Genomic DNA, 12,665 nt, shown 5'->3' with positions numbered 1-12,665 from the left:
GCGGGGGGTAGAAGCTTGGTCCTGTTGGCTCCTGGGGCTCCTGCTGAAGACTCCGCCCCCACCGGCAGCCAAGTTCCCCCCTCCCCCACCTTCTCCCCCAAGCGTGCTGTGTTCCCGCCCCTCCCCCTCGCCGAACAGCTGTTTGCCAGGGCTCCGGGCACTCTAGGAGGGAGCGGTGGGGCCGCAGTGCCCTTAAGGGAGGAGGCAGAGAAGTGGCGGGGCAGGGCCTTGGGGAAGGGGGTGGAATCAGGGCAGGGCGGAGCAAAGGCGGGGCCCCCGCACTCCCCCTACACATACCCCCCTCCCCACAGCCCCCTGCCGTGAGCCGCTCCTGCACCCCTTGCACCAAATAGGAGCTGCCCCAGGTAAGTGCTCCACACCCCAACCCTCTGTCCCAGCCCTGAGCCCTCTCCCACAACCTAACTCCTGGCCAGATCCTGCACCCCAAAATCCAGCCTGCTCCTGCACCCTAACCTCCTCCCAGACCCTGCACTCCCAGCCCTGAGCCCCCTCCTGCACCATAAGTCCTGGCCAGACCCCACACCGCAATGCTTTTTTGCATTTTTTTTTATAAAGTGCTCTTATCCAAAGCACTTTACAATAGTTAGCTAACGGTACAAACAATATTTGGAGAGATCATTAAGTGATCCGCTGAGACCCTCAGCGATTTTCAAGTGGTCTGTGGAAAAATAAGTTAGACTACAAAAACAATCAAGGTACCTCACTTTATTTTCATTTACTTCCTATTACTTATAGGATGAGGATGAAGAAATTTTTCAAGCCATAGGCGGGAGGGAGATAAGAGAGAATGTTCTTTTTCTTGGGTGGGTGCCAACGAAGGGCCCCAAAAATGAAGCTGAGCACAGGGCCGTAGGCCCCACTAACTCTAAATCCGCCACTGGTTCATTGACTCATGAATGCCATCTGAGATATGTAAGTTTGACTGTTAGCCCCATTTTACAGAGGGAGGCAATGAAGAGGTGAGATTAAGAGACTTTCTCAGATTCAGAGATTCCAAGGCCAGAAAGGACCCGGGTGACCATCTACACTGACCTCGTAGAATCATAGACAATCAGGGTTGGAAGGGACCTCAGGAGGTCATCTAGTCCAAGCCCCTGCTCAAAGCAGGACCAATCCCCAATTTTTGCCCCAGATCCCTAAATGGCCCCCTCAAGGAGTGAACTCACAACCCTGGGTTTAGCAGGCCAATGCTCAAACCACTGAGCTATCCCTCCCCCATATCACAGAGGCTACAGAATTTCCCCAAAATAATTCCTAACACAGATCTTTTAGAAAACCATCCAATCTCGGGTTAAAATTTGTGAGTGACCCTGGTAAGTTGTTCCAGTGGTTAATTACTTGCCCTGTTAAAGTTCACATGGTGCGTATCACCTCCTGCACTGGAACTCAGGAGTTCCTGGTGCTCAGTCTTCTGCTTATTTCCACTAGATCATGTTCGGTCCCCCCTCCCACCCCCCTTAAGGATCCTGCAATAAAGCAATTTTGGAAAATATAAGGGTCAAAAGAGGCTACTTGGAGTAAAATGTGTTCTCTGTAGTATTTTACATCTTATTACACAGAGATTACTATACAGTGATATGCTGCACACCAGTGAACATAGATCTTACCACTGCTGCTCCTCAGAATCGAATCTCAGGCCAGGCTACCTGCAAGTCATAAAAGAGTCAGTTTACACAAGAACTTTCTTAACAGTGACAGTGAAAGTGATGACGTGAGCCGTAGCTCATGAAAGTTTATGCTCAAATAAATTTGTTAGTCTCTAAGGTGCCACAAGTACTCCTTTTCTTTTTGCGGATACAGACTAACACGGCTGCTACTCTGAAACCAGTGAAAATACAGTGGCTTCTTTCAGATGCCTCTTCATTAACTCTTTTTATATCATAACAAATGAGATCTTTTGGATGGGACATTTTGATGTGTCACTAATTGAGACTGAGTCATATTACTCCATGAATCCATTGTTGAGGGATGCCCTCTACAGACTTATTTGTAAAATGATTCAAAATAAATCAATCCCTCTCATCATTCAGAGAACTACTTTGGAATTTCTAAAGTAACCATTAATTCTTTTCATTCTCTTTCTATCTCCCATGCATCTTGGCCGTGTGGGGTATTATGCCATTAAATTATTGCAAGTAAGGCTGCAACATTACTGAGGTATAGTTCTCGTAGAAATTCAGATTCCATACATTCATAATAGAACATAAAAATGAGAATTTTTATCATTGAGATGGAATCATGTTACTTTCTGAATCTGTTTGTAAAGAGATGCCCTCTAGAGAATGATTTATGGAATGGTTCCAGATAAATTATCCCTGCTCATTATTTACAGAAATACTCTGAAATGCCTAAAATAACCAAGCTTCCTATAATTCTTTGCTTTTCTTCCCCCCTTCACCCATACACTGGCCATCTGGAGTACTATACTATTGAATTACTGCAAGTCAGGCTACACAGAGCCACGGCATAGTCCTTGTATAAATTCAGTTTATAGGGCCCAGTCTTGCAAGCCATTATTCACATAAGTAATCCTCAATCAAGCATCTAATCTTACTGAATTTAATGGGAATACACTTGTGAGTAAGGAGTACATGCCATGCATAATAAGAGCTGGTCTACGCTTAAAAATTAGATTGACTTAGCTACATCACTCAACACTGTGAAAAAATGTGTACCCTCAATACTGTAAGGTTTCCAAGTAGCAGCCATGTTAGTCTGTATCCGTAAAAAAAAAAGGAGGACTTGTGGCACCTTAGTATGCATCCAATGAAGTGAGCTGTAGCTCACGAAAGCTTATGCTCTAATAAATTTGTTAGTCTCTAGGGTGCCACAAGTCCTCCTGTTCTTTTTCCTCAATACTGTATTTAGGTTGACCTAACCCCAGTTGTAGATATAGCTAAATCAATGGCAGAATTCGTCCATCAATTTAGCTAGCTACCTCCTCTTGAGGAGGTGGGTTACCTACCGTGGTGGAAAACCCCCTTCTATAGACAGGTTTCAGAGTAGCAGCCGTGTTAGTCTGTATTCGCAAAAAGAAAAGGAGGACTTGTGGCACCTTAGAGACTAACCAATTTATTTGAGCATAAGCTTTCGTGAGCTACAGCTCACTTCATCCACAGTATGCATCCGATGAAGTGAGCTGTAGCTCACGAAAGCTTATGCTCAAATAAATTGGTTAGTCTCTAAGGTGCCACAAGTACTCCGCTTCTATAGACAATGTCTACAGTCCAGCGCTACCGCATTTATGGTCCTAAGCTTACAGCTCTGGGAATGAGACCAAAATGGTATTGAAACGAAAGCTTTCGCGTATGCTCGGCTTTTACGACTGTATGCTATTTTGACATTTAACTTAATATGTTTCAGCTACAAATGGATGCATTTTTTACAATGTATTTAAATTAGGGGGGAATCTTTCACTTGACACTCATGATCCAATTGGTCTGAACAGGACTGTCTAACTTCCTGCCCTCCAGAAGTTTGCCAAATTGCCTTGAGACTTCACCACCGCCCACTGAGAAGCAGATAAAGACAAATGGGATTTTCAAAAGTGCTCAGCATTGGTCCAACGCTTCTTCCATGTAAGTCTCAATGGGAATTTTACCAGTGATTGCAATGGGAGCAGAGTTAGGCCAACACCGCATGTTTTTGAAAAATCCCATCCTCGATCATTTGCCTACCACCAACACCATGATGGCTTTTTAGTTCAGCTGTAAAATGTTTAACAGTTACTGCAAAATTAATGGTATGCGACTCGAACATCCAGCTGCTCCGTGAAATTAATTATATTTTAAATCCTTGTGCCCTCTTTCCTGCTGCAGATTGCAGCTGCTCCTCTGAGCTACACACAGTCGAGTTTAGCCTTTGTGCCAGAGTGCGATCTTTGGCAGGCTTTTTAGAAGTTTTAATAAAACCTATCACTTCAGCTCATGGTGGAAAACTATTGCCCATGGAGTTGAAAATTGACCAGTATTCACCCTGCAGCTAAGGTCGTTGTAATCCACCATATGGAACTCTCAGTTTAAGTGTACCCTTCCACCATATGGCCAAACTCCACTCAATGTATAATGAAATAATACATCATAGAAGATGCACTTATTACATGGAAACATTGCCTTTAGACAGGAAACACCCCTCCCTGTGTGATTCTAATTGTAATCCTACACCGCTGTATTGTCTTGGCATGCATTTACCCATCTAGTGCATTCCAAAGCAGTTCACCTGCACAATGGGTGCCCATGGATTTTGTGGGCACAAGTTTTTGCATTCATCTTGGGAAATTTGTATTGTTGTACAATAGGTTGCTGTTGTACTGTGCCTTACATCATGGAGCCCCCCACCTTCATCCGGGATGGATCCTCAAAGTGCTTCTGTAACAAAAAAGAATAATGTATTATGAGAGAGACAAGATGCGTGAGGTCATATCTTTTATTGGCCCAACTTCTGCTAGTGAAAGAGACAAACTTTCGAGCTAACACAAGAGCGCTTCCTCAGGTCTGGGAACGGTACTTAGGGTAACACAGCTAAATACAAAGAGGAACAGACAAAGAGTTACATGTTGCAAGAGACCATTCTAGGGGAAGTAAGCAGTCAGCACCTCTATGGCTGTAGGACAAAGGGGGGCTTAGTGGGTTACAGATTGTTGTAATGAGCCATAAATCCAGTGTCTTTATTAAGTCCATGATTTTTAGTGGCTAGCAAAGTCATGAATGTAACCTCCCAGGCTCGTCTTTTGAAGGTGTTGTGCAGGTTTCCTTTGAGGACAAGGACTGAGAGATCAGATATGCAGTGATTGCTTTGTGAAAAATGTTTGCCCATGGCTGATGGATGATTTTGTCTTTTATCATTTCTCAGTGTGAGTTTATTTGAGAGTGTAGTGATTGTCTCATTTCACTTAGTTGTTATCGGGGCATTTGGTGCACTGGCTGAGGTACACCACATGTTGTGATCGGCAGGTGTAGACCCATGGATCTTGAAAGGTGTGTTGTGGGCAGGGCCTGTGTAACCACTAGGTGAACTAGGTGGCCGCCTAGGGCGCCAAGATTTGGGTGTGCCAAAAAGCAGTGCCCCCCAATTTTGTTTTACACTATTGCTTAGGGGCAGGTACCTGTCAGTCTCCAGCGCTCGGGCTGCACCAGGGCCAGCATCCTCTTCACCTCGGAGTCTCCCCCATTTGCTCGGGGGCCACTGCTCCTCTCAGGCTCCCCGGCCGCTGCGGCCGCCCGGGAGGACACAGGCGGGGGGCGCCGCCGCGGAGGAGACGCAAGGGGCTGTCCTCGGCTGGCACCCCGCACCTGCCGACCGAGAGCAGCAGGAACCAGGTGCCACTGTGGGGGGCCAGGCGGCCCGAACCCAAGGCGCTGGCAGCCTCCGCACTAGCAGGGGCAGGCAGGGAGCGTAGGTGTCCTGGGCTTGGGCCGCCCGGCTCCCACCCAGTGGCGCCCGGTTCCTGCTGCTCTCGGCCGGCTGGTGTGGGGCCCCAGCCGAGCCCGGCCCCTTGCGTCTCCTCCGTGGTGGTGCCCCCCGCCTGCATCCTCCCGGGCGGCCGCGGCCGGGGAGCCTGAGAGGAGGAGTGGCCCCCGGGCAAGCAGGGGAGACTCCGAGATGAAGATGCTGCTGGCCCCGGCACAGCCCGAGCGCTGGAGACTGACAGGTACCTGCCCCTGCCCCATCCCGGCACCGCCTGCCCCCCAGCCCAGTGAGTGTTACCTGCCCCACCAGCCTCAGTGCCCTGCCCCATGCTGTCAGCCACCCCAAGCTCACTGTGACACCAGCACCCCTTGGCGAAGGGCCCCCTGATCTTCACAAACAGTTGTCACCGCAGGCCTGACAAACTCACTGCACCCCACACGTGTCTGACAGGGCACTTACCCACAAAGAGGAACGTGGAAGGGATCTACACAAGGCTGGTAACTTGTCAAGAGTGAGAATCTTTATGAGATGTGTGCATGGGTAATATTGGAGGAATAATGTATTTACCTTAAAAGTCTGCTTTACAGACTTGGAGTAGAAATTAGTCACCAGGGGATAATGGCCCTTCATGGGCAAGGGGGATTTGTCACCCTGCCTAACGTGGCTGGTGATGCAATGCAAGGCTCAATTGTTTAGCTTTGCACAATAGTAAGACTTTGAATGAGACACCATCAGAGGCAATGGCAAACAACTGCAATGCCTTAAAGGTAAAAAAGAAACATTACAACAGCCCTTACCCATTCTGACAGGCTGTTTATAATGCTAAGTTTAATAGTTTTTGGAGGTTGTGGGGGGAGGGGAGAGGGGTTGCCCAAGGTGGAAGTTTCGCCTAGGGCCCAAAATATCGTTGCACTGGCCCTGGGTGTGTGTGTGTGTGTGTGCGGGGGGGCGGGGGTACTGATCATTATAGCGTGGGAGATATGTCTGCAGGTTTCTAGTCTGTTGTTATGGCTTTTGCTGGTGCTGCTTTGAATTGATGTGTCTGGGGGAAGCTTGCTTCTGCTGATGAGCTTGGTGAGGCTGGGCAGTTGTCTGACAGCCAGAAGAGGGGAAAAGAGCTTTCACGACGTGGTTTATTTCCTAATTATTATTGTCAGTACAGCGATCTCCTTCAAATTCAATTGACTTGCTAGCATGTCTGGGGGAAAGAAGACTGAGGAGGGACCTGGCAACAGTCTTCCAATATGTTATAAAGAGGAGAGTGATCAATCGTTCCCCACCTCCACTGAGGGTAGGACGCAAATGGGCTGCATGGGAGATTAAGGTGCCATAATAGGAAAAACTTTCCAACTCTCAGGGTAGTTAAGCTCTGGAGCAGGCTTCCAAGGGAGGTGGCAGACTCCCCACCACTGGAGATTAAGAACAGGCTGGACAAACCCCTGTCAGGGGTAGTTTTAGTTTACTTGGTCCTGCCTGAGGGCAGGGGGGCTGGACTTGAGGACTTCCCGTGGTCTCTTCCAGCCATACCTTATCTGTGATCCCATGGCTAAGTCTGGAGCTGGAGCGGTTAATGCAAAGTGGATTTAGACGCAGAGCAGGCAGAGATGGAAGACACGTGTTAGGCAACCAACGCCTCCTCCATCCCTCGCTGGAGCCTTGCTAGGAGGACGGAGTAGATGTCGCCTAATGACCAATTCCTTCCCACTGGCTCTCCCCTAGTCCCCACCGCAGGCCCGGCTCGGAATCCCCAGAGCAGCGAAGCGGGGCTCCGGCCAGCCCCGGGTGCGGAGGCGAGCTGCGGAAGGATGCCCAGGGGCTGGAGCTGGGTGAGTGGTGGCTGCTAGCCCGGGCACGGGGCTGGGGGGCGGGCGCTCGGGGCTTTGAGTCTCGCTCTGCGGCGTTTCTCCGGCTGGCTACAGGCGGCTCGTCGCTGACTCCCTCCCTCCTCCGCTCCCCCAATACGGGGCAGGGCTGCCCGCCCCTTTCCAACGCTGCTCAAATGCCGGCCCCGGCAGCGGGGCTGGGCGGGGGCCCCCCTCGGCTCGCCGCCGGGCCATGGAGGGGGACGCCCCGCTCCGGCTGGGCTTCCTGCGCTGACCAGGTAGGGTGGGCACCGGGAGCCGGCCCCACGCGTGTCCGGAGCCGCGCGGCGGGGACCGGCCCCCGGCGGGAGGCCGGGGTGGGCGGGGAAGGCAGCGGACCCTCCCCTGCGCATCGCGGCGCACACCGAGCCCTGCTGCCGGCGCCTGGCTCCCTCCGGGCCGGGTCCCGGCTCGGTGTCCGCAGCTCCGTGCAAGCGGCGGGGCAGGGGCCGTGCCGGGCTTTCGTTCCGCTGTATTGCAGCGTCCTTCTGTCCCGACCCGCCAGCCGAGGCACGGGCTGGACCCACCGGGCAACGCTTCACGCCTGCCCCGTGTGAGGAGTCAGCGTGCCCCACCCTGCCCGCTTGCCACTGGGTAAAGAGAGCTGCCCCTGGGCACCGCCACCTTCGCCGCCTGGCTGAAGGGCGTTCACGCCCGTGAATGAAAAGTTTCAGAGTAGCAGCCGTGTTAGGCTGAATCCGCACAAAGACCAGGAGGACGCGTGGCACCTTGGAGACTAACCCATTTATTAGAGCCTAAGCTTTCCTGAGCTACAGCTGTGGCTGAATGCATCCGATGAAGTGGGCTGTAGCTCAGGAAAGCTCATGCTCAAATAAATTGGTTAGTCTCTAAGGTGCCACAAGTCCTCCTGTTCTTTTTACATCAGTTAATGGACTCTGTCATTTTACATTTAAATAGAGCCAAGCTGGACAACTATTCTTCTTCGGCTTGATCCACGCCCAGCTTTTGTACCAGTCTAAGGAACTTAGTTTATAAACTTATATATTTACATGGGAACAACTCCCCCAGTGTGGACACAGTTATACTGTTAAAAAAAGGGCTTATCTAGGCACATTGATAATTGACAGAAATGAGCTCTGTGGTACAAGCACTTCGATGCTGGTACAGCTGCTTCACCACTGGGTGGGTTGCATGAGTGTAACTACATTCAATTCGAGCCAATATAGTCTATTTAATTGGTACAAAACCTGCAGAGAGCTACAATCCAAAGGAGCAGTCAGTTTCATTTCATGTATTACATAATGTATGGAGCTCTGGGTTATCATCCCTGGGACTGGCAAAATTGATGTATTTGCTGCTAGATGAAATATAATGTTTATTTGCGCCAGTCAGGCAATGGGGCTGTGTTTTTCCTCTGCTAAAACTGTGAATGGCTAAAGGTGTATAGGGTGGAAATCCTCTTACTTGAAATGATTTTTTTTATAGGGCTCAGCTGCTTTGAATTGGCATAGAGGTACCGGCTTACAGCCACAGAGGATCCGGCCCATAGATGTGCATTTACTCAGGGGTATCTGTACTATTTACTGTGGATTCAGTAGAACAGCAGCCAAGTTCTGCAGTACAGTGTCCTGCCGCACTAGTTTTAATTAGTGTAACTCCACTGATTAAAATGGACCTATCCCAAATGTGTACTGGTGCAAGTGAGAGGAGAATCAGACCCTAAGACTACAAGTTAGCACTGAAAAGCAACCTGAAAGACATCCATTAAAACAAGTTGGTGCTATTGTTCTTTATCATAAAACGTAATACTTTGCACCTAGCCTGGCATATTGCTCGTTCATCTCACAATATGCCTTTAGGGCAGGGGCAGGCAAACTTTTTGGCCTGAGGGCTGCATCTGAGGGCTGCATCTGAAATTGTATGGAGGGCCAGTTAGGGGAGGCTGTGCCTCCCCAAACAGCATGGCATGGCATGGCATGGCATGGCCCCCTATCGGACCCCCCACCGCTTCTCACCCCCTGATGGCCCCCCAGCAACCTCTGCCCCCCACTCTCTGTCCCCTGACCACCCCCCGAAACCCCTGTCCCATCCAACCGCCCCTTCTCCCTGACCGCCCCTGGATCCACTGCCTCTAACTGTCCCCCGCCGCCCCATCCAACCCCCCTCTCCTTCCTGACTACTCCCCCGAGGCCCCTGCCCCCCCGCTCTATCCTCTGACCGCCCCCAGGACCCCTGCCCCATCCAACCACCTCTTCTCCCTGACAGCCCCCGGACACTCCACCCCTAACTACCCCCCGCTGCCCCATCCAACCTCTCCTCTCCTTCCGGACTGCCCCCCAGGACTCCTGCTCCCATTCAACCCCCCTGTTCCCTGCCCTCTGACCGCCCTGACCCCATCTACACCCCCGGCCCCTGACCATCCCCCGAACTCCCCTGACCTCTATCCAACCCCCCCTGCTTCCTGCCCCCTTACCGTGCTGCCTGGATCACCAGTGGCTGGAAGCGCAGCTGCACCAGGACAGGCAGCCGCGCCGCGTGGCACAGGGCACCAGGCCAGGCAGGAGCTCACAGCCCAGAGCATGGCACCGGTGGCACGCTGAGGCTGTGGGGAAAGGGGGACAGTGGGGGAGGGGCCGGGGGCTAGCCTCCCAGGCCAGGAGCTCAGGGGGCGGGCAGGACGGTCCCACGGGCCGGATGTGGCCCGCGGGCCGTAGTTTGCCCACCTCTGCTTTAGGGGGTGATTTGAGCACGCAGGTTACCTTCTAAATGGAGAAGAAAATGTTTTCCATTTTCTCTTTCCTTTTATTTGCATATCCATGGTTACAAGCAGCAGGCAAAACAAACACCGTGCACTAAACAATCCTGTTGACAAAAGACTCACTTTGCTTACGGTCTCCTAAATATTACATCTCAGGAGCTACAGGGTATAATGTCACCAAAGCAAACAATGACAAATTCTGGGCTGGAGTCCTACAGCTGTTAAATGGAGGTACACCAGTGTACTTCTCTGGATCAAAGAGGGCAGGTATAAACGAGAGCAGAATCTGCCAGCAGTTCATGGGCTGAGTGTGAACTCTTCGACTCCCCGCCCCGGATATTTTAACCCCAAGACTTCTCTGTGACTCCTTTATAGAGGACACAGTGGAGATCACAGCAAAATGAACAGGCAACTGCCCACGGGGATTTTTCTGAATAGTCCCTGTTACAAACTGGTTTATAAATTCTCTGGGCCTGACCCTGCTCCCATACTTAAATTGTGAACTCTTTGGGTCAACTGCCTTTATTGTGTGTGTGTGTGTGTGTGTCCACAATGCCTAGTACAGTGGATTCCTCATCCTACACTGGGGTCTCTGGCTGCTACTGCAATGCATACAGTAATAATATTAATTGAAGTCCATGGCAAAACTCCCCTAATCAGTTTTCTCTTTAGTTTCTAATGCGACATGTGGCTTGGTGATTTGATCCAGGACGAGTTTACAAGAGTGATTTACTAGTGGATCATGCGTATGTCAGGCAATATACTGTACCACTACGCACCTGAGTAAATGGTAAAATGTGATGACACTTTTTGGCTGAATTACTTCTGGGGACGCTGGCTGAGACACTTGACACTGTACATTGTTTACCAGTTTTAAAATACATTTGTATTCATGTTCAGAATTCACATTTTAATCTGATGAGGTTCTCACTCAACTAAGACCAGATTCTGTCATTATTTCTCATGTTTAGTGGTGCCTTCTCTGTGTTTTTCATTTTGACAGGGATTCAATTTATTTTAATGGTTCAGAATTAGATCCTTTACCCAGCTCTGTTTTTATATAAGCGAGCCATTGGCTTTTTTTATGGCCAGAATCTGATATCTTTTCTCACACTGAGAAGTGCCTTAGTCCGCAAATAGTCCTAGTCACTAGTGATTTATAGCAGGACTACCCCTGAAATCAGATATTCTTCAAGATGAGGAAAGCTATCAAAATCTGGCCCTCCAATTTTTGGGGCCAGTCTATCCATTTCTCCATTACTATATTCTGACACCTTGAAGCCAACTTTGCACGGTCTATATTCCAGGCTCTTCTGGGGACATGCCCAGCACCCAGGATAAATTACAGCAGCCTCTCCAGGGGCCATTCTGTAGCACAGACTAGCTCAGGTACAGTCTGTTCTGCCCCCTCCTCCATTACATGCCCTCAGTAAATCCCTTATGCTGGGGGCTGCAGGAGACAGTGTAGATCTGTTGTGGCAGCTATATAGTGCCTGGGGACCGCCCCCTTATGCCAGAATTATTACCCAGGCGTGGTTCCAGCCCCTTTATGCCATGAGGGCCACAGGGTGCTGCAGAATCTGAGCTCTCATGGCATCACAACTTTTGGTTCTTAGAAACAGCATCAGGTCTTAGTCCAGTGAGTCGTCTTCGTTCAGTCATACTGTCTCAGTGCAGAAGGAAATGGGGGGGGGGGACTTGCAGAAATAAGGTTTGAAAATTGCTGAGTACCTTCAACTTCCACTGACTTCAGAAGTAGTTTTAGGTGGCTTAGCACCTCACAGTGCTTTCAACTGTATCAGATCAAGACCCTATTTATTCTAGGACAGGTTCCAGTCAGTCAAGTGTAGCAAATGAGCCAAGTATTTAATGGTATTGATACAAGAGATTTTTTTCCAGCTGCTCAATTCTGTGTTGGAAATACGGTATTATGGACATTGCCCTCTCACCTGAAGCAAGGGAAAGATTGAAATTAAACTTATTTCAATTAGAGCAGGTAATGCATCAGAAACGGTTATGGTTAGGAAAGACATGTTTCCAGACAATTAAAAATACTATTAATCCAAACCATGCAATTACATTTTCTCATTGCTGTCCTCAAATTATGCTCCTTATAGAAATCAAAGCAGAGGGTACTTTGATGATTGGGGTGGAGGGTGAGAAGAGACAGGGAAAGGCCTAAGTTTATTGCTAAGTATCTTCTCCTTTAAGAAAAGGAGTACTTGTGGCACCTTAGAGACTAAACTAATTTATTTGAGCATAAGCTTTCACGAAAGCTAAATAAATTGGTTAGTCTCTAAGGTGCCACAAGTACTCCTTTTCTTTTTGCGAATACAGATAACACTGCTGTTACTCTGAAACCTATCTTCTCCTTTGAATTTTTCCCCATGACAACAAAAGTAATGAATAGGTCATCTAAGCTAATGGTGCAGGAAACTGAACTCTCCCACTACATAGCCTTGGTTTTATCTTTTATTAGGTAGATGACTGAATAATTACCTCCTCAGGCAAGCTCAAATTTATAGGCTCATAAGGGAGACTGACTGTGAACAATATAGGAATGGCAGAATCTGGGCTTGAAGGCGCCAATCCAGCAAGGTATTTAAAGAGATGCTCAACTTTCAGCAGGTGAATTGTCCCATTGATAGGACAAT

The 12,665-nt window shown here is 49.4% G+C and overlaps 2 protein-coding genes across 6 annotated transcripts in view; one reads left to right on the top strand and one right to left on the bottom strand.

Moving 5' to 3' along the window:
• LOC311520132 (uncharacterized protein) overlaps positions 1 to 12,665 on the bottom strand; it is a 90,159-nt gene that overhangs the window by 65,855 nt on the left and 11,639 nt on the right. The window contains exon 3 of the mRNA XM_084627380.1: positions 4,342 to 4,388. Within this exon, the coding sequence (XP_084483506.1) occupies positions 4,342 to 4,364 (23 nt within the window). The 5' untranslated portion in view covers positions 4,365 to 4,388. The remainder of the gene's footprint in view (positions 1 to 4,341; positions 4,389 to 12,665) is intronic.
• The window catches only part of NPFFR2 (neuropeptide FF receptor 2), a 36,701-nt gene continuing 31,072 nt past the window's right edge, over positions 7,037 to 12,665 (top strand). For 2 of the 5 annotated variants that reach the window (XM_084627377.1, XM_084627375.1), the window contains exon 1: positions 7,037 to 7,256. The gene's annotated coding sequence lies outside the window, so the exon portion shown is untranslated. Of the gene's footprint in view, positions 7,257 to 7,389; positions 7,532 to 12,665 lie in introns of those variants that run through there. The other 3 variants (XM_084627376.1, XM_084627374.1, XM_084627373.1) reach the window with 2 other exon arrangements.

Source organism: Lepidochelys olivacea, assembly GCF_965140295.1.
Source record: "Lepidochelys olivacea isolate rLepOli2 genome assembly, chromosome: 4".
NCBI lineage: Eukaryota > Metazoa > Chordata > Testudines > Cheloniidae > Lepidochelys > Lepidochelys olivacea.
Note: the sequence above shows the minus strand (reverse complement) of the source record. Positions and strands in the feature narration are given on the sequence as shown.